General features: G+C 53.4%; 1 protein-coding gene across 1 annotated transcript in view; it reads right to left on the minus strand.

The window, feature by feature from the left end:
* BMP7 (bone morphogenetic protein 7) overlaps window positions 1-18,861 on the minus strand; it is an 89,398-nt gene that overhangs the window by 11,751 nt on the left and 58,786 nt on the right. Inside the window, exon 3 of the mRNA XM_030841706.2 lies at window positions 17,107-17,255. Coding sequence (XP_030697566.1) covers window positions 17,107-17,255 — 149 coding nt within the window. The remainder of the gene's footprint in view (window positions 1-17,106; window positions 17,256-18,861) is intronic.

The raw sequence follows: 18,861 nt of genomic DNA on the forward strand, positions 1-18,861 counted from the left end.
GCTGCACAGACTCCGTTTCATCCGAAGCTCGCGATCCATCCGGGCGCCCACCACTCGTCCATCGCAAGTGTGGCCTCAGCTCTGACCCTACGCCAGGTTGCTTTAGGAGCTTGGAACACGGTGGGAACCACAGAGAGAAAATTCCCTGGCCGCTGGGTGCGCCCACTGGTGGGGAAGGCGGCCAGGAAACACGCAGGGCAGGGAGCCCGTGGTGATACGTGTGTGGAGACAAACGGAGCAGGGGAGGGGTAGGACGCTGATGTCTGCAGAAGGACTCCAGCTGGTGGAAGTTCCACTCGCATCTCATTGGCCAAATCAGGTCATGTGATCCACCTAAATTCAAAGGCTGGGGTCAGTCCCGCTTGGTGCCCAGGTGGGTGGGAACAGTCACAAGCAGCCCCAGTGACTGCCACCTTCTGCGCGGAGGGACCTCTTGAGCAGAGAGGTGGGTAACAGCGAGGGAGGGAGCCACATGTCAGGGAAGTGGGCAGTGCAAAGGCAAAGGCCCGGAGGTGGCGGGGGCGCAGTGAGAAAACTGGCCTCCTCTTGGAGCAGAGACTAAGGGTGAGAGGGCCGGGGGAGTTCAGGGCAAAAGTGGTGGGCACAGCAGGGGGCAGAAGCAACGCAGGGTCCTGGGGGCATCAGCGAGCCCTTTACCTTTATTCCGTTTACTCCCGCAACTTCATGTCCACCCAGAACCTCAGGATGCGACCTTATTTGAAAATAGCATCTTTGTAGATGTAATTAGTTAAGATCATACTGGATTAAGGTGGTTCCTAATCCAATGACTGGTGTCCTTGATGGCCACGTGAAGACACGGAGATGCACGCACACACACACACACACACACACACACACACACGGCAGCCTTGTGAAAACAGAGCCCAAGGAACACCGACGGCCACCAGAAGCTGGAAGAGGCCAGGAAGGACTCTTCCCTGGCGCCTTTGGAAGGAGTGTGGCCCAGGACACCTTGGTTTTGGACTTGCAGCCTCCTGACCGTGACAGAATAAAGCTGTGCTGCTTTGAGTCCAGGACACACACCCTGTTTGCATGAGTGGAAACCACGGGGTGTTCGGCTGAGGAGTGGGCAGCTGCAATTGTTTGTAAAAGACCAACCCAGGCCACTGCTGGAGACTGAACTGCAGGGGGCGAGGCTGGAAGTGCGAGTCCGGGCAGGGGCGACGGAATAGCGCAGGAAGACGTGACAGGCACTGGACGGGGGGCAGTGAGGGCAGAGGCGGCCGGAAACCCTCAGACCCTCGATGGTTCATTTTGAAGTTCATCTTTAGAATTTATTTTATTTTCAGTGTCTTGTTTTGGAATAATTACAGATTCACAGGAAATTGTGATAAAAGTGTACAGGGAGGCCCCATGTACCCTTCAGGAGGTGGGGAAACCAAGGCGGAGGGTAGGGGTGGGGAGAAGACCTGGGAAGTGGAGGACAGAGGACGAAACAGTGCGACTGAGCAGCTCCTCTCTGAAATCCCCACCGGACGCACGAGGAAAACGGGCAGGGGACAGCAGGACATCCCAGCCCAGGCCTGGCTCCTGATCTAGGGAGAGAGACAGCCTTGGAGCCAAGACGTGCTCTGGCCCGGGGCCCGCCTTCCTTTGTTCACGCCCCACCTCTGCCACTCAACACACAGATGCTCCTCCCAGCAGAGCTCTGCACGCCGGAAGTGCTCACTAACCACCAGCTAAGGGCAGCGGTCCAGGCCGGAGTGGAGACTGCACCCCGGGGAGAGCGTGTAGCTGGACAAGCAACGTGAGGACCGAGCCCAGATGCCCCGTCTCCACCTGAGAGATCCGGGGAATGCGGCAGAGGCTGTGCACGAGTGCCCGACGGGGAAGGATCTGGAAGAAGCTTGAACGGAGGAAGGGGGATGCCGGGAGGATGTGGGGCTCTGGGTTCTGGGGGAGAAGGCGGATGAAGCAGTCATAGTGTCCTGTGCTCTGCGGGCGGGTCCAGTGTGACAGGGGCCTAGAACAGGCTACCAGCTCTGGCAACGATGAGACCATTGGCCAGTATATACTTAACATCACATCTGGTGGTGATAAGTGTTCCAAAGGAAGGTAAAGCAAGAGGACAAAGAAAGCCCATCTCACTCATGACAAAACAGCTCAGAGAGGCTGAATAACTTGCCCAAGGACACCCAGCTTGGAAGCAGGGAAGCCGAATCTGAACCCAGGGGAGGCTGCTTAACCACAACAAATATGGTGCCGGCAAGTTGGGTGAGAAGAGTCAGAGGTCAGCGAAAGCAGTGCTTCTGAAGGCCCTGGGCCCGTCCACATCTGGAATCGACTTCACCTGGAGCCTTCCAGACGGGCCAGATGTCCCGAAGCCCGGCCTCCCAAGGACCAGACCAGCATCGGGGGTTCTCTCTGGCTGTTTAACAACAAATGTTTAAAGGGCGAGCTCTTCCACTCACCACTACTTTACCTTAGTCGCTTTTAATGCCGGCTTTCCTGCATTCTTTAGTGGGGTTTCCTCGAGTTCACCCATCTATAATTTGAATGATTCTATAAAAGAAACCATTAAAGCCGAGCCCTTAGGAATTGCGTCCCCCCCGGAAGGCTTTTAGGGCAAAATAAAAATGCCTCCCTGAAAACCTGATCCCGTTCCAGATCCAGTAAACCCAAGCACTGGGGGCAGTCGCTGGGCATCTGAGGGAGGGTGTCTGGCTCGATCTGGCCACTGTCAGGACAGGCACGTCCAGGGACGCACAGCCTCAGCTGAGAAATGGGCAGACAGAAAGGAAAGAAGAGGGTCTCCAGGGGGTTGAAACCCACATCTGCTGCTGACCAGCCTGTGTGGGCTGAGAGAGGGGAAGTCACGTGCTGGGGCCTCCATTTCCTCATCTGTGAAATAGGGATGATGCCATCTGTCTCACCCATGCCCTCTTTTTTTCTACCCAACCCAATTTTTATTTAGGCAGCCGTGCCTTAGAGTGACTCCAGCCTGGCTATAGAGGGCAGGACCCGCGGCCTTATACGCGGCAACCAACCCTCCAGCTACAGCGACTGGTTCAGGAGTGGGCACGTGACCCAATTTAGTCAATGAATGGAGCACAGGTATCCTAGAAGTTTCCAAGTCCAGAGCAGCCCTCTCTTTCCCTGGACAGGATTGAGGGAGGAGGGATGGAGAGAGTCCCAGAAACAGCTACCATCTGGCAACCACGAGTAGACCACATTTCCAAATGGGGCTGACCTGCTGGAGGGAAGAGCAGAGAGACAAACAGACACGTGATCTCTGGTGGTATCACCGAGCCACTGGATCACACCATTCCTGAAGCTGAATTCTTGCCCCGGCCAGCCAAACGAATAAACCCCTTTGATTGTTCAGTCCAAGTTGCCATTTTAGGGTCATCCTTGCCCCTTTTTCAGAGGCTGGAGAACTAGGGAACAGGGTAGCAAGCCATCTTGGGCCTGGTAGAGAGCAGGCACTCACAGGGCAGGTACGGATCATTCCCCTTCTATCACCAAGTATGAGAAAAGATGAGCGCTTTCAAGGTAAAACTGTCACCACAACAGACGTTCACCTTCAACAAAAAACAGGGATACGGAAAACTACAGTGAAATATCACTTCGCTCCCACTAAAATGGCTAAAATAAAGGCAGACAAAAGACAAGTACTGTTGAGGATGTGGAGAGAGTGGAACCCTCTTACACTGCTGATGGGGTTATAAAAATGCCGCAGATGTTTTGGAAGACGGTTTGGCAATTCCTCAAAGAGTTAAACGGAGAGCTCTCATTCGACCCAGCAGTTCCATCCCTAAGTACGTACCCAAGAGAACTAAAAACATAGGTTCGCAAGTGCTCACAGCAGCATTATTCATAATAGCCAGACGTGGAAACAACCCAAGTGTCCATTAGCTAATGAGTGGATTAAAAAAACACGGTGTATCCAGACAATGGAATATTATTCTCCAGAAAAAGAAATGAAGTACGGATCCACGGTACGACATGTATGAACTCTGAAAACATTATGCTACGTGAAAGAAACCAGTCACCAAACATCCCATGTTGTATGATTTCCAGAACAGGTAAATCCATGGAAACAGAAAGTAGATTAGGGGTTGCCAGGGCCCAGGAGAAGGCAGGGAATGGGGGGAGTGCTAATGGATAGCAAGTCTCTTCTGGGGATGACAGAAATGTTCTGGCATTGTTCAGTGGGATGGCTGCACAACAAGGCGAATGTACTAAGAAGTACTAGACGGTACACTTTAAGATGGTGAATTCCATGAATGTGAACTGTATCTTAACTTTTGAAGTACATAAATTACAAAAAAAAACAGGAGTAGGAATGACCCATCAACCAAACCCCGGGGGATAGTTTTTGCTAATAAACAGTGTAAGGATGTCCGTCATAGTGCCCGGCACTCGTGGGCTCCTGAGGACCGTTTACGAAATGAACAAACGTCTCCTGTGCCAACAGTGGGGCGAGAGCTCACAGCCCAGCCAGCCCTCTCCACGGCCCCACGGGGCAGACATCGTGATGTCACTTGTCAAAGAGGAACAGGCTCCCGCGATAAAGGTCTTGCAGCAGGTCAGTGGTGGAGCCAGTATTCGAACCCTGTTCTGCTGGAAGCCGAAGTCTGAGCTCTCAGCTTCACACCAGTGTGTCCTGGGCTGCCCCATGTGCTAAAAAGGGGTCAAGGTTCCCCAACACAGGGTGGGAGCTGCATGTGAGCTCGGAGGTTCCCCTGGCCCAGGACCGCATCTCAAAGAGCCACCTGGAGGTGGAGAGGAGACAGCTTTCTCCCAGGCTGGTCTTCACCTCCCTGGTATTCCTTGAAAGGTCAACTATGCGACCACGGTCATTTGGAAGAATGTGGAAAGAAGGACCCTGAACTGAGTTCATCCCCCCGGCTTCCTCTTGGGGTGGGAGGGTTATAAAAACTCTGCCTGGTGTCTGCAACCGGAGCAAACTGCAGAGAAGAGAGTGGGCCCTGCTGTTCACAGCCCATTTGGGGTTCTAGAAGATGCACTGACCTCCCAGCCATCCCCGGGCACCAGGACTGGCTGCAGCATCTGCGGGTCCCAGTGCAAAGTGGAAATGCAGGACCCCTTGACCTAATGTTATTAAAAATCGCAAGACGGAGACAGCAGAGCATCAAACCCAGCGTGGGGTCCTAGTACAGGGTCCTGTGCGGGTCACACACCCGTGAAGCCATTCCCGTCATGCACGTATAGACACACGGAAACACGTGTGTGCAATTCCTCATAACTGAGATGTGTGTCCCTGCTGATTCACATAAACCTGGGTTGGGGGCAACGTACTGTGGGCATCTTCCCTCGTCAATGAAACACACGTTGATCTCGTGTCTTGCGGCTGCAAAGGGGCCTCGCGTCTGGAAATCCCTTTGCCTCATCCTCTTCCGTCCCAGGCTTGAACAAACAACTTGTTTATCCATTTAGCAGTTCAGTCAACGATTCATGAAGCCCCCTCTGTGTGCCAGGCACCGTGCCAGGTGCGGGGTGACAGCCCCCAGGAGCTGACCAGAGAGGGAGATGCGCTCAGGGGCAAGAGGGGACTGGTCAGGGGCCGGGTCACGCGGGGCCTCGGTTCATGTTCTAGGTCTGGCAGGGGGACGTGGCCAGAGTTCTGTGATGAGAGGCCCCCTGGGACTGGTGTGTGGCGAACAGATAGGGTGGGGAGAGAGGAAGCCATGTGGAGGTCCAGAAACCAGCCCCATCCCACCACGCCCTCCTCTGGACCCCCGTAACGCTCAGGGCGGCCTCTCGGGGCCCTGCACACATGTCGCCTTCCTCCAAAGGCTCAGCAACTCAGGGCAGGGATGGTCCCCTTCACCCACCGTCCCTGCACAGGTGAGAGCTCTAAGATGGGGCCCAAAGCACGTTCGCCAAGCAGGCGATCGCAAACACAGCCGGCCTCTCCACCGGGCACCGGGCGTTCGGGTTGATGATCCTCTGGGGCGCCGTCGTGGGCACTGTAGGATGTGCAGCAGCGTCCCTGGCTGCTCCCCAAAATGCATCCCCAAAATGTTTCCCGACCTTGCCAAGTGTCCCTGGGAGGCAAAACGTCCCAGGTCGAGAGCCAGGTGTTACATAAACCCTTCCTGAAGTAAGGCAGGCAGCAGAGACGTGCGAAGATATGTTACTGTGGTCAAGGTTTTCGCTGCGCAACCCACAGACAAAGTGGTGCTTTGTTACGACAGGATAATTAAATGAGGGGGTGCGGGCATGAAGTACCAACCAGCCACCTAAACAATTCACTCATCGATTTACCAATATTCCTGGCTCACACGCCCCGGGCCCAGCAAAGCTCTGCGCCCTGGGGGTTACCACGGGGACAAGACAGGTCCAGGCTCTCGTGGGACGGACAGAAGGGAGGGCTGCCAAGTGAGGGGCAGAACATGATACAGTGTGATTCCACGTGGGAGAAAAGAAATTTGAAGCATATACCAACAGATGTGGATATGTATATACAGAAAGTTTATTTCTGTTTTAATACTCCCACAAAGGGCAGAGAAAGGTTACACTGGGGGAGAAGACGTGTGGGTTAGCTGAGAGAGGAATTCCTTTTCATTTTATGCTGTTACAATATAAAGGCTTCACTTAGCACTTGCAAGTATTTGTTTGGATTATTTGTATTTAAACCTCCAGAGCAAGCCACACTGAATAGGGAGCCAGGCCAAACGTATCAGGCAGAGGGGCTGAGGTGGGTGAATTCATTCATCTAGGCAGGAAGAAAAGATACGCGTAATATCTGAACAGAGGTCTGTATTTTTGAAAAAGATTTATATTCTAGACAAGGATTAATAGGTTAAAAAAAACCCTGAAGGTTTGCCCAAGGATGGGATTATCCGATTTTGCAAATAAAAATACTGGATGCCCAGTTAAGTTTGAATTTCAGATAAATGAATAACGTTTGCAATACGTGGGACAAACTTACGTTAAGCAATTATTTGTTGTTTCATCTGACATTCAAATTTAAGCGTGCATCTGTATTTTATCTGCCAAGAGGTGCTCCTTAAGTCAGGATAGAAAGCCTTTCCTGGCCTGTGATGGTAACTGACCCTGCTACACTGTAGCAACCATGATGGGGTCTCCGGCCCACCCAACAAGCAGGTAACGACTCTGCTGATTTCTTCATCCTTAGGATTCATGGCTTTGCCTCTAGCAGAGTGAGTGCTTTGCTTCTGTTCCTGTTTTCTGGCTTTTCTTAAATCTTAGTTTTCACATTAACATCTAGTAAAATTGACTTTTATTTGGTGCCCAGATCTGTCCGTTTTAATGCGTGCGTAGGTTCATGTTAGCACCACTCCTCTCAGGATACAGAGCAGCTCCTGCGTCCCAAAGAACTCGCTCGTGCTGCTTTACCTCAGTGCATCCAACCAGGGGGGAGCCCGCCTCCCCCTCCACCCCAGGGGACACTGGCAACGTCTGGAGACATTTTTGGTTTTCGCAACTTGGGGCAGGGGTGCTACTGGCATCAAGCGGGTGGAGGCCAGAGATGCTGCTAAACATCGTACAGTGCACAGGACGCACCCCGTCCCGACACACACACAGAGCACGCCGACAGTGCCGCGGGGGAGAAACCCTGCTTTCTCGGTCACCCCCTCCCCGACTCCCAGACTCTCAACGACTGACCTGTTCTAATCCCTACAGCTTCGCATTTTCTAGACATTTCATATACATGGACGCACAGTCTTTGTCGTCGGCTTATTTCAACCCACGTGTCTTTGGGATTCACTCGCGGTGCTGCATGTTTCACGGTCCACAGTGTGGATGCACGACGTTTGGTGGCCCAGTCACCTGCCGAAGGACACCCGGCTGCTTCCAGTGTGCGTAAGCATGAACATCATGACGGACGTTCCCGTACAGGTTTCTGTGTGGACCTACCCTTTCATTTCCGTGACGTGAAGCAGAGGTGAAATCCTTGGTGTGGCCTATTCCCCACAGTCTTCGCACACTCGAGGTGTCCGTCGGTGCTGGAATCAACCCGCCTGCCATCTGGAGAGACCGGGGAGGCTGCAGAGCTGAGCCGGGAAGGTCCGACCCCAGGAGCGCGCCCGCCACCGTGCCCAGCCCCGTCCTGCCTGGCCCTCCTCCACCGAAGCAGGCTGCAAAGGAGACCCTTCCCAGCCTCCTGTGCCGCTCCTTCTAGGATGGGTGCTGCAGGCTCCTCCTAAAGAGGCAGAGAACAGCCTTCATCCGGCCCCTGCTCCCCTCCTCCAGGCTTGGGCACGTGGAGACAGCCACCTGCCAGCGGCGCTAAGGTGGGTCTCCAGACACGCAAGACAGGGGCCGGGGGAGAAGCCCTGCCTGCTGTTCACACTCCAACCAGGCGTTGATAACAACAGCCCGTGGGCCAAATCCAGCCCACCGCCTGCTTTTGCAAATAAAGTTTTATTGGACATTTCTCTTTCTCTCCAGAGAAAGAGAAATATGCAGAATCAAAAAAGAAAAAGAAGAAGAAGATACAAATGAACTTATTTACAAAACAGAAACAGACTCACAGACTTAGAGAATGAACTTACGGTTATGGGGTGGGGCGGGGGAGGGATAGTTAGGGAGTTTGGGATTGACATGTACACACTGCTATATTGAAAACAGATAACCAACAAGGACCTACTGCGTAACACGGAGAACTCTGCTCAATATTACGTAACAACCTAAATGGGAAAAGAATTTGAAAAAGAATAGATACATGTTATGTGTATAACTGAATCACTCTGCTGTACACCTGACACCAACACAACATTGTTAATCAACTATACTCCAATATAAGATAAAAAGTTAAAAAAGAAGCTTTACTGCAACAGAGCTTTGAACACCCGTGCACATACGTACTGTCCGCTTTAACGCACGTATGTACTGCCGCTGTAACGGTCGAGATGAGGAACCTGGCCAGAGAGTGTCTGACCCGCGAAGCTAAAGCCTTTACTATGTGGCACTTTAGGGAAGGCGTTTGCTGACCTCTGCTCTAACCAGCCCCAGATCCACTGAATTCTAGACTTGTAAAGAAAGCCATAAAGTGTCCCGATGAGATAAGATGCCTTTACTATCTATTATTTGCCAATGAACGTATTCCTTGCAGAGAGGGTTCTGCCCGTTGTTGGTTCACAGCGAAGATTACTGAGTGTGTGCTCTGTACCAGGCACTGTGCGGAGCCCACCCCCTGCACCGCTCTCGGGCAGGACTACTGGCCCCACATTTACAGACGGGGAAAGCTGGCTCGAGGCTACGAACTTGACCCCCAAACCTTTGCCGAGGGAAGGTGGATGGAAATGCAGAAAGGAGAGATTGCCCAGGCATGGATGTGGGCAGCCTACGGGGGCCTCCAGGGGTAGGAAGGCTCCACCGAGGCTCTGAGGGGAGGCCCTTCCCAGAGGCGAACCAGGTGGGCAGGGGTGTGGATACGGGACTCTGGGAAGTTGAGCTGAGGACAGGGTCGAGCCAGTGCATCGGGCCACCACTGGCAGGCCTGGGTGGCCCGGGCAGAAAGAGCATGCCCAGTCCAGAAGAGCCCCGGAGCAGCCAGGGAGCACAAATGGGGCCTCTTAGGGAAGGAGGGGATGTAACTCGCCCAAGAGAGGGTGGCATCTTGGTTTTCTTGTGGTCTCTCTGTTTTCCAGGGCTAGAGCCATCGGATGCCCCTAGGAGGCCCACAGCATAAGAATGTTCCTCCTTAATTGTGCAAAACGCATTAATTCCAGCCACTTCTCCTGATGGACCGAGGCCTGAGTGACAAGTGAGAACGCAGTTAATACTTGTGACATCTGCCTGGCCCAGTTACCCAAGGCCACCGCAGCCGCCACTGCCCACCGGCCCTGGAAGGTCCCATCCCAGCCTCTGGGTCACCAGGGCCTCTTCTCTGCTCTCTTGCTTCGGCTTCTGGACGAACAGGATGTGAAGCAACCGCAAGGGCAAAGGCACCTGGGAGCCAGCTGTGCCGTGGGCGGGATCGCTCGCCAACCTCGGCTTTACGGAGCTTAGTCTCCGCAGCCTCCGCGGGCGAAGGCTCGCCCCCGGTCCCGTCCTCAGCTGCCGCGGCCGGCATCACGCTTGCACCGCATACGCCCTCAATCCTTTAAATGCCTCACAATCCCATCTGATCCCATCTGGGATGATCAAGAACAGTGATATGTGCTCTCACGGGCCCCGGAGAGAAGCCCGAGGCCCTCTTTGCATGCAGACGTCCAGGATGTGCCTGTATCTGCCCTTCTGGAGGGAGAAGAAGGGGCCCTCCTGGTCTTGGAGCTCCGGGGGTGTCGAGCAGCGGCTGGAGGCCCCCAGCAAGGGAGTGTGAGGGGGGAAGCGAGGCCCCCAGGTCGTCTTCTTGGGTCAGAGAGCCAGGGCTGATCGACACCGCGGGCCTCCTGAGCCGTCAAGTGATTTCTTCTGTGGACAAGGGAGAGGAGGGGGACCCTGTCAACGAGGACAAGATGTTGGAGTCCTCGCCTTGGGAACAAAGGACTAGGTGCTTCTGTATCTGCAAAGACAATGGAGTCTCCAGCCCAAAGCAGTCTTCACCTCCCCGCCGCTTTGGGACGGACAGCGGCACTAGGAACACAGTGTGCAGGAAGCCCTCCGGAGCCATCCTCGGAACCTCAGAACTTGTCTTCATGGCCTCATCCCTGACCTTCAGCATATGGTCCCTTCACGGTCTGCCTCTTCCTATGAGAATGTGAGCACAAGCCTTGTCCTATCCAAGCCGTAGCCCCGGTGCCTGCAACAGTCCCAGGTCCATCATAGCTCCACACAAATGTTTGTTGAGTGAATGTTTGTTGAGTGAATGTTTGTTGAGTGCTTTCAACATGGGCAAAAGGCTCTTGACGGTAGGAAGCCGGTTCTGACCACCAGGTGTGGGGGCTGGGAGGGTTCAGCATTGCTCTGCAAGCTGGGATCCGTCAGGCACCACGGCCAGACCCACAGCACTTTTAGGGACCTGGGAAAACGTTATAGTGTCTCTTAAAATCAGAAGAAAAAACATGAACTTTTTAGTGTTGGAGAAAATGTTTTCATTTTTAATCCAGCCAGGATTATATTCATCGTTATATCAAGATGGTCATAAACCAAGTTTTAACATTTTTGAATGCAGGGAGGACCCCCCGGCCACTTCTGTGACGCTGGCTCCTCCAGTTAGCCCTGTGGGAAGCCCACTGTCTTCCGGGTCCTTTTTCAAACCCTCTTCGCAGGAAAGGGGATGTGGAGAGAAGAGCCAGGCAGAAACCAGGATGCTATAGGGTCCCAGGCTCTCTGTCTGGATGGCCCAGCCATGCACCCAGCAGGGGCCTGTTAATTACACACGGCCCCTCAAGGTGTGGCCGCTGGTGACCACATTCCTCGAAGGCTTTCCAGCAACGAGCAAGTCTGCAGTCAGAATCTGCAGCCACGCCCAGGTCTACCCTGGGAGCAGAGTAACTTTAGTCAAGTTGCTTGGCCTTCTCGGCCTCTGTCTCCTCATCTGTAAGATGCTGGCCACAACAAACGTGCTACCTGGGCAGGGTCATTGTGAGAATTAAACACATCGATAACAGCAATAATAATATCTAACACTCACGAGCGTGGACAGGGTGCCGGCCCAGGGCTCAGCACTTTTACATGAATTCACTCTTTTCTTCCTCCCAGCCATAATTATGCCCGAGGAACAGATGAAGGGACAAGGCATCAGGAGGCTGGACCAGCCGTCCCAGATCACACGAGGCCGCCCCGTGGAGCGTCAGGCTATCGGGCGCTGGAGTCGGTGCAGGAGCCGCCAGAATGCCCCCACTCTGGTCCCGGACCGGAACTGAGCACGGGGCCTGGCCGGCAGCGAGGGCGCAGCTCTCACCAGCGCCGCCTACACAGCCCCCTTGCCAGCTGGCGAGCCCTCCACACTGGTGTCAGGTCCCCTCTGTTCAGGGTGCCTCTTCTCCCCTCTCCCACTGCCCTGGGGGTTCAGGGGGGGCGCAGCCTGTGTGGCTTGGGAGGTGGAGGGGCTGCCTCTCCTCTTGTCCTCTGTACAAGGAAAGACAGCAGACGCCAGCCCTCCTTCCCGCAGCGTCCTGTCCTCGGAGATGAGACGAGGCTCCCTACTGGGCTCCTGACGAGCCCCAGGTGCCCGGGGAGTTTATGGGCTTCTCCCCACACAGGCTCGCCGGCTGGCGGAGGCCTCAGCTGCACCGCTCCGCTCCGCTCCGAGGGGCGACCAACAGGAGGGCCGCAGCTGGAGGAAGAAGGGACAGACACGCGCTTCCTGGGTGGTCTCAGGCAGCGTGTGGAGATCCGGTGAGCCGGGGCTCACCTCACGCTGCACCAAACATCAGGAGAGAGGGTCTGTGACGTCTGTGCCTCACTAAGCAAGCTGGTCCGAATTACTGTCATCAACATGCCCATTGTACGGGTGGGGAAACCGAGGCCCCGGATTCTGGCAGGTGCCCAGTGGCTGCAAGATGCTGCACCCCGACTCAGTGCCCCATCTCCTCCCCTCCCAGACGGGGCACTGGGAGCTGGGCACGGGTGCCACGCCCTGAAACTCCGTCTTCTCCAGGTGCTGTAGGAGTTTATGTTAATGCCAGTAGGTGGTCCCAGGGCAGGGGCCAGGCTGTCCCTACAGGCAACACAGGGCTGGCACACAGTATGTGGGCATCAGCCGGCCCATCAAATGCACCCCAGAGTCCACGGACTCCCCAGCAGGCCTTGCTGGTCTTTCACCTGTGTAGGCATCCAATGTGAAAAGGTTCTGACCCAGGTTTAGAGCTGAATGGAGTTGGCCAGCCCAGGCACCATCTTATAAACAGGGTACCCCAAAACATGGGGCGGAGTGTTATCACTGGGCCAGACCCCAAGTTAGAAGGAGCCTGTGAGAAAAGGCAGATTCTTGGGCCCATTCCTGGGGAATCGCCATCAGTGGGTCTGGGGGTGGAGCCCGGGAATCTGTATGCTCAACGTGCCACCCAGGGGGACTGTGATGGACAACACGTGGGAGAAACACCATGGAGGGAAACGAGTTCCCAGCCAGGAGCCTGTGGTCTCAGAAGTGCTGGGCTCACTTGCTTCTTATCTCATCCCCCCAAAGACGCAAAAACTCATACCCTCAGTTGGCCATTGAATACCTTCCTCCTCCCTGACGGTCTGGGTGGGTGATCCTTCCCTGACCCGGGCAACCAGCTTAAACTTGCTGCGTCGGCGTGCACAGCACCTGGACAGGCCGGGTCTCAGGGCGGCGGCATCCATGCCCAGCCCCCAGGGCCCCACTTAGGAGGGGAGGAGATGGGGCCTCAAGTCTGGGGCATGGTGTCTAAGCCTTACCCTGGCTCTAGGCAGCATCCTGCGGCCACTAGGCTACGCTCCCCCTGGCTGGAGAGGGGTCCCCAGGCCTCAGCACCTCTCAGGGGCCCCAGTTTCGTCACCTGCCCCTCGGGGATGTTAATGATAGCATCTACCCCGCTGGTAACGGTGAGGATCACATGAGACTATGGCAGAAAGCACTTAACTTTGTGCTTAGCAGCTGCCACACGCTAAGCAATTAAGCTCTTCACTTGCATGAGCTCATCTAATCCTTTGCAACCACCCTGGGAGGTGGAAACTATTATTAACCCCATTTTCCAGATGAGGGACATTAAGTGACTCACCCTGCGTCATGTGGCTAGAAACAGCAGAGCTGGGACTTGAACCTGGGGAGTCTGGCCAGCTCCTGAGCCCAAGCCCACGTAACCATCAGGCTGTGCCACGTCAATAAACACTGAGCCTCAGCCATGGGTTGGGGGGGAGCAGACGCTAGAGGCAAAAGGGGGACAAAGGCCCTGACTGTGGGGGAGAAAGGGGATGGCAGGCCTGGGCTGAGTGTCACTTAAGAGAAAAACCAAACCTGTGCCACGCTGAGCCAGAAAGGCAGGCAGGATAAAGGAGCACGTGACCCATTGGATCAAGTTGGCAGGTCAAGCCAATACCCACAAGTTCAGGGAAAGGGTCACTCTGAAAAGGTCAATCAAGTCTCCCTTAGCCTCATTTGTGCCTCATCTCCACTGTGTTCCACAGGGGCTTTCAAGGACAAGCAAGAGTTGAATGATTCTATCGCCAAATAAGTTTGGAATTCTTCTATGCTGTATACCCCATCAGGAGATTCACAATGGACATCAGCAAAATAAAGGCTCTGATAAGTCCTGCAGTGAAACCCGTTTAGTTTATCCAACCTAGCATTTCTTGCACTTAACTGATCATGACTCTTCACGGAACACAGTTTGAGAAACTCTAGTATACAGCAGGGGCTGCAAACTCCTTCTGTAAATAGTATTTCTAAAAATAATATTTTCAGCTTTGTGGGCCATAGCGTCTGTTACGACTACTCAACTCTGCTGCTGCAGCACAAAAGCAGGACCAGGTGATACGTAAACCAGTAAGTGTGACTGTGTACTAATACAACTTTATTTATGGACACCAAAATGTGAATTTCCTATAATTCTATGTGTCACAAAATATTCTTCTTCTTAAAATTTTTCTTAGCCATTTAAAAATTTGAAAACTATCCTTAGCTCACAGGCACCCAAAAACAGTCTGGAGGCTGAATTTGGTCCACCGTGCATAGTTTGCCAACCCAGTATAGAGCAATGGGAAACTCCAGCATCTTCTAGGACCTCACTATAAAGTGTCAGGGGCATGAAAAGGGGAAGGTTTGGGGGGCTGGGGAGCCTGGGGGAGACCATCAGTAGAAAGAAGACCAGACTGGAAAGAAGACAAGTGTGGTCCTAAACTCTGTGGCCCCCTCCCACACAGCATGTGACCTTAGGCGGATAATTCTGGGGAAAAAATTATAAAATTTATTTACATTTTCCAAATCCACTTGGCCAAACCCAGCATTAACCACAGTAAAAAGAAGAACTAAAAGCTGGAACAATATCTGCAGCTCAAATCACAAAGGGCAAAATGTCCCTAAAATATAAAGTAGAAAAAGACCGACACCCTATGCGAGCAATGGGCAGAGGAGACAGAGGTTCCCAGGGAGGAAACTGCAAACAGCATATTCGAGAAAGGGCTCAGCCTCACACAGAGGAGAGAAAAGCAAAGCAAAACTACAAGATCCCACGCATCATCTATCGGATTAGCAAAGACAGGTACATTTGAGAGGCTGTCCCGACGAAGAAGGGGACACGGGTGCCCTCGTGCATTGCCAGTGGGGGCGCAAATGGACAGACCTCTCCAGAGGGTAAATTGGCAATACCGATCAAAACTACAAACAGGGACTTCCCTGGGGGTCCAGTGGGTAAGACTCCGCGCTCCCAAAGCAGGGGGCCCGGGTTCGATCCCTGGTCGGGGAATTAGATCCCACACACGTGCCATAACGAAGAGCCTGTGTCCCGCAACTAAAAGATCCTGTGTGCCGCCTAAACAAATAAATAAAATATTAAAAAAAAAAAAAAACTACAGACATGCCACTTTCAGGAATTGTTCCTAGACCTACACCTACTCAAGTGTCCAAGGACACGTGCGCTGAGGTTCTCCACTGCAGCCCTGTTTATAGGAGCGGAAGATGGAAAAACCCTAGACGTCCATCCCGGTGGACTGGATGAGTTACTCTTGGTGGTAGTAAAACAACAAAAACAACGACAACAACTCCTCCTCTCATTTAGGGCATGTGTATTATGAGCCGGGTCCTGTTCTCAGCCCTCACTACTCAAAGGACTGTCCAGGGACCAGCAGCCTCTGCATCACTTGGGGGCTGTTTGGACCACAGCCTCCCATCCGTCCCAGACCTGCTGAAACAGAATCTGCATTTTCACAAGAGTCCCAAGGAATTCCTTTGTACCTTAGGGCATTATTTTTAAAACTCTTCCTGTATTAACTCACTCATTCTCAGAACAACCCAATAACCCAGGCTCTCTTATTACCCAAGGGTTGGAGGCGAGGAGTGGAGGCTCTGGGACGTTAGCGAAGTTGTCCAAAAAGTCACACAGCGGGTGAGCGGCAGAGCTGCATCCACTCCACATGTATACAAAAACACAACAGCCTCTAAAGACTAAGGAAGTTCTGTAACAGTGGAAAAAAGACCAACCTCCGAGATACGTTGTCCGGTGAAAAAAGCAAAGTGAAGAACACTGTATATACTATGATAGTATTTGTGGGAGGAAAAAAAAAGGACAGCAGAATCTATATGTAATTGCTTAGATACCCAGAAGGCATCTCCGATCAGAAAGACACCCAATAACATGGAGATAGCTGCCGCTGGGAGGTGGAACTCAGCAGCTGGAGGAAGGAGGTCAGAGGGAAACTACTCACTGTTGCACACGGCTGTAACTTTTGAATTTTGAACCAGGCACATGTATTACCTATCCTAAAATAATTCTTCTGTAAACTGGTGTAAGGAAGAAGTTACCCACACCCTAAAGGCATCCCCACTTAATAAGAAATACGCTTTGGGGAAGGAGAAATCGGCACAGCCGGGCCCACCCTAGTCCCGTACGTGCTCTCCTGTCTGCCTTTCTCAGAAAAGATGGGCGTGGGGTGAGGGCGAGGGGCTGGGGGAGGGCGGGCGGACAGCGCATTCTCCAAGTATCTGGGACTCGGCACCACGTCCAATCTCTTGGAAGACGGTAATGCCTCGTATCAGTGTGGTGGTCCTTAACTGGGGCAACTGTGCCCGCATGGGACACTTGGCAACGTCTGGAGACATTTTTTGGGTGTCACAAGTGGAAGAGGCTATCTATCTATCTAGTGGGTAGAGGCCAGGGATACTGTTAAACATCCAACAATGCCCAGGACGCCCCAGAATGTCCTGTGTCCTGAGCTTGAGGAGCCTGCATCAGCACGTTCTGTGTTCGGGCATCCCCGGAGGCTCAGCAAAAGTGCAGGTTCTGACGCCGCGGGCCTGGGACGGGCCAGAGAGTCTGCATTTCGAATAGGGGGAGGCCACCCATGCTGCTGTGAGCAACGAGGCCTCACCCAACCCAGCTCTGGCCAACTGTGTAATCATCTTAGGCAAAAGAGGTAGGGACTGCTTTCACTGTGGATCAAAAAGCTGGACAGTAAGTACTGATGGGGGAGGGGGCAGGGGAAGCCTGGTCCTGATGGAGACGAGCACGTGGACTGCCGAGATCCTCCTCGAGTCCACGGCTGCGGGCCGCACCGGCACGAGCTGGGGTGCTGGTGTGGACTTACCATCCAGAGTCTCCACCGAGAGCTGCAGGCCCAGGTTGTGCCGTGGGTTGACCACCCAGTGGTTGCTGGTGGCCGTGATGTCGAACACCAGCCAGCCCTCCTCCGAGGCCCAGAGGGTGCGGCTGTCGAGCAGAAACAGGTCTGACTCCCTGCAAGAGAGGAGAGAGACACAGGCTCCGGGTCAGCAGGTCATGGTTCGGTCTCCCCCCGCCCACCGTCAGCCAGCCAGCCACTGATGGACAGGAGGAACTTGTGAGGCAGGGGAGCTGGCAGGAGGTCTGCCAGTCCCCCCAAAGTGGGTTCATCAGACCAAGATCCAGCCATGGAGACCCCCAGGTAGCAGCCGTGGTGGGGAGACAGAGTGCAGAAGAGGTGTAAAGAGATACGTGCAGGAGACAGACGCACCGCTACGAGACCGATGCGCTCTTCAGATTCATTAGGGGGGATGCCAATGAGACAGAGCACAGGAAGGCAGCAATTACACAGCCTCCATGATGCCACAAGTTTCAGGAAACAGAAGTCCCCTTTCGTTGGCTTATTCACCACTTGCCAGGCGCTGTCCCCAGTGTGGTACGCACATTCTCATTCAGTTCTCACAACCCTAAGCTGCGGGAGTACTATCATCTCCGATGAATCCATGATAAAACCATGACATGCCCAAGGTCATTTAGCCGGGAAGTTGCTAGCCTGGGGGTTGGAGCCCAGGCAGCTGAGCACCAGTGCAAACGCGCCTCATTTCCACACTGTGCCACTTCTTCATGAGCCCACCACGTGTTAGGAGGTGGACCCCCATGCAGACTGACATCATTAATAGAGGGAGTCCTTTAATTCTCTCTTCCTCAGATTTGTAGTAGCAAAATGGGTAAAACCACAATTGACCTTGTAGTGGATGGAGGATGAATGGATGGAAATGGATGGATGGATGGAGAGATGGATGGATGGAGAGATGGATGGATGGAAGATTGATGGACGGATAGAAGATTGATGGATGGATAGAAGATTGATGGATGGATAGATGGAAGATGGATGGATGGATGGATGGATGGATGGATGGATGGATGGATGGACAGAAGGATGGATGGATAGATTTTTACATTCCTAGGTAGTAGAATTCTAGTATGTAAGATATCTTAATGTCTCTTTTGCACTTTTAATTATAAGGATTCAAAGTTTAAATATTCTGAGTCCTTCGATAGTCAGTTAGAATATCTGAGCTCCTACACTCTACCAGGCTGTGGGTACAAAGATGAACAGCACCCAACCAGCTCCTGCCCCAGGGTACTGACAGTCTCTGTCGTACCTGGAGGGATCTAATTTTCCTGGGAATTAAGGTGAATTTTCTCTGCTCACACCTTATCAGATGTATCAACTACTGATTGAGCACTTACCACCTGCCAAGCCCCGGGTTGCACTGCCTGCCCAGATCATGTCACTGAGTTCCTACAATAACTCTCTGAGGTGGGTAATATTAACTGTACCCCTGTGCGGGTCTCAGAACCGAGGCTCAGAAAGGCAAAGATGTTAGCACAGGGTTACGCTGCTAGCACACAGCTGAGGCAGGACTGGAAGCCCACCGGGCCCCCTGGGAGGCTTGCAACCATACAAGAAGAGAAGGTCTTCTGGACGCTGCCTTTGCTCAAGTGTAGCTGTCATCATTTCAGAGCCTTTGGCGAATTAAACCCATCGTATATAACTCACTAAGCCCTCGGCCGAAGCGAGCGGCAGATACCCGCTCCTTGAGATGAGGCACGATCT

Source organism: Globicephala melas, chromosome 15, assembly GCF_963455315.2.
Source record: "Globicephala melas chromosome 15, mGloMel1.2, whole genome shotgun sequence".
Lineage (NCBI taxonomy): Eukaryota > Metazoa > Chordata > Mammalia > Artiodactyla > Delphinidae > Globicephala > Globicephala melas.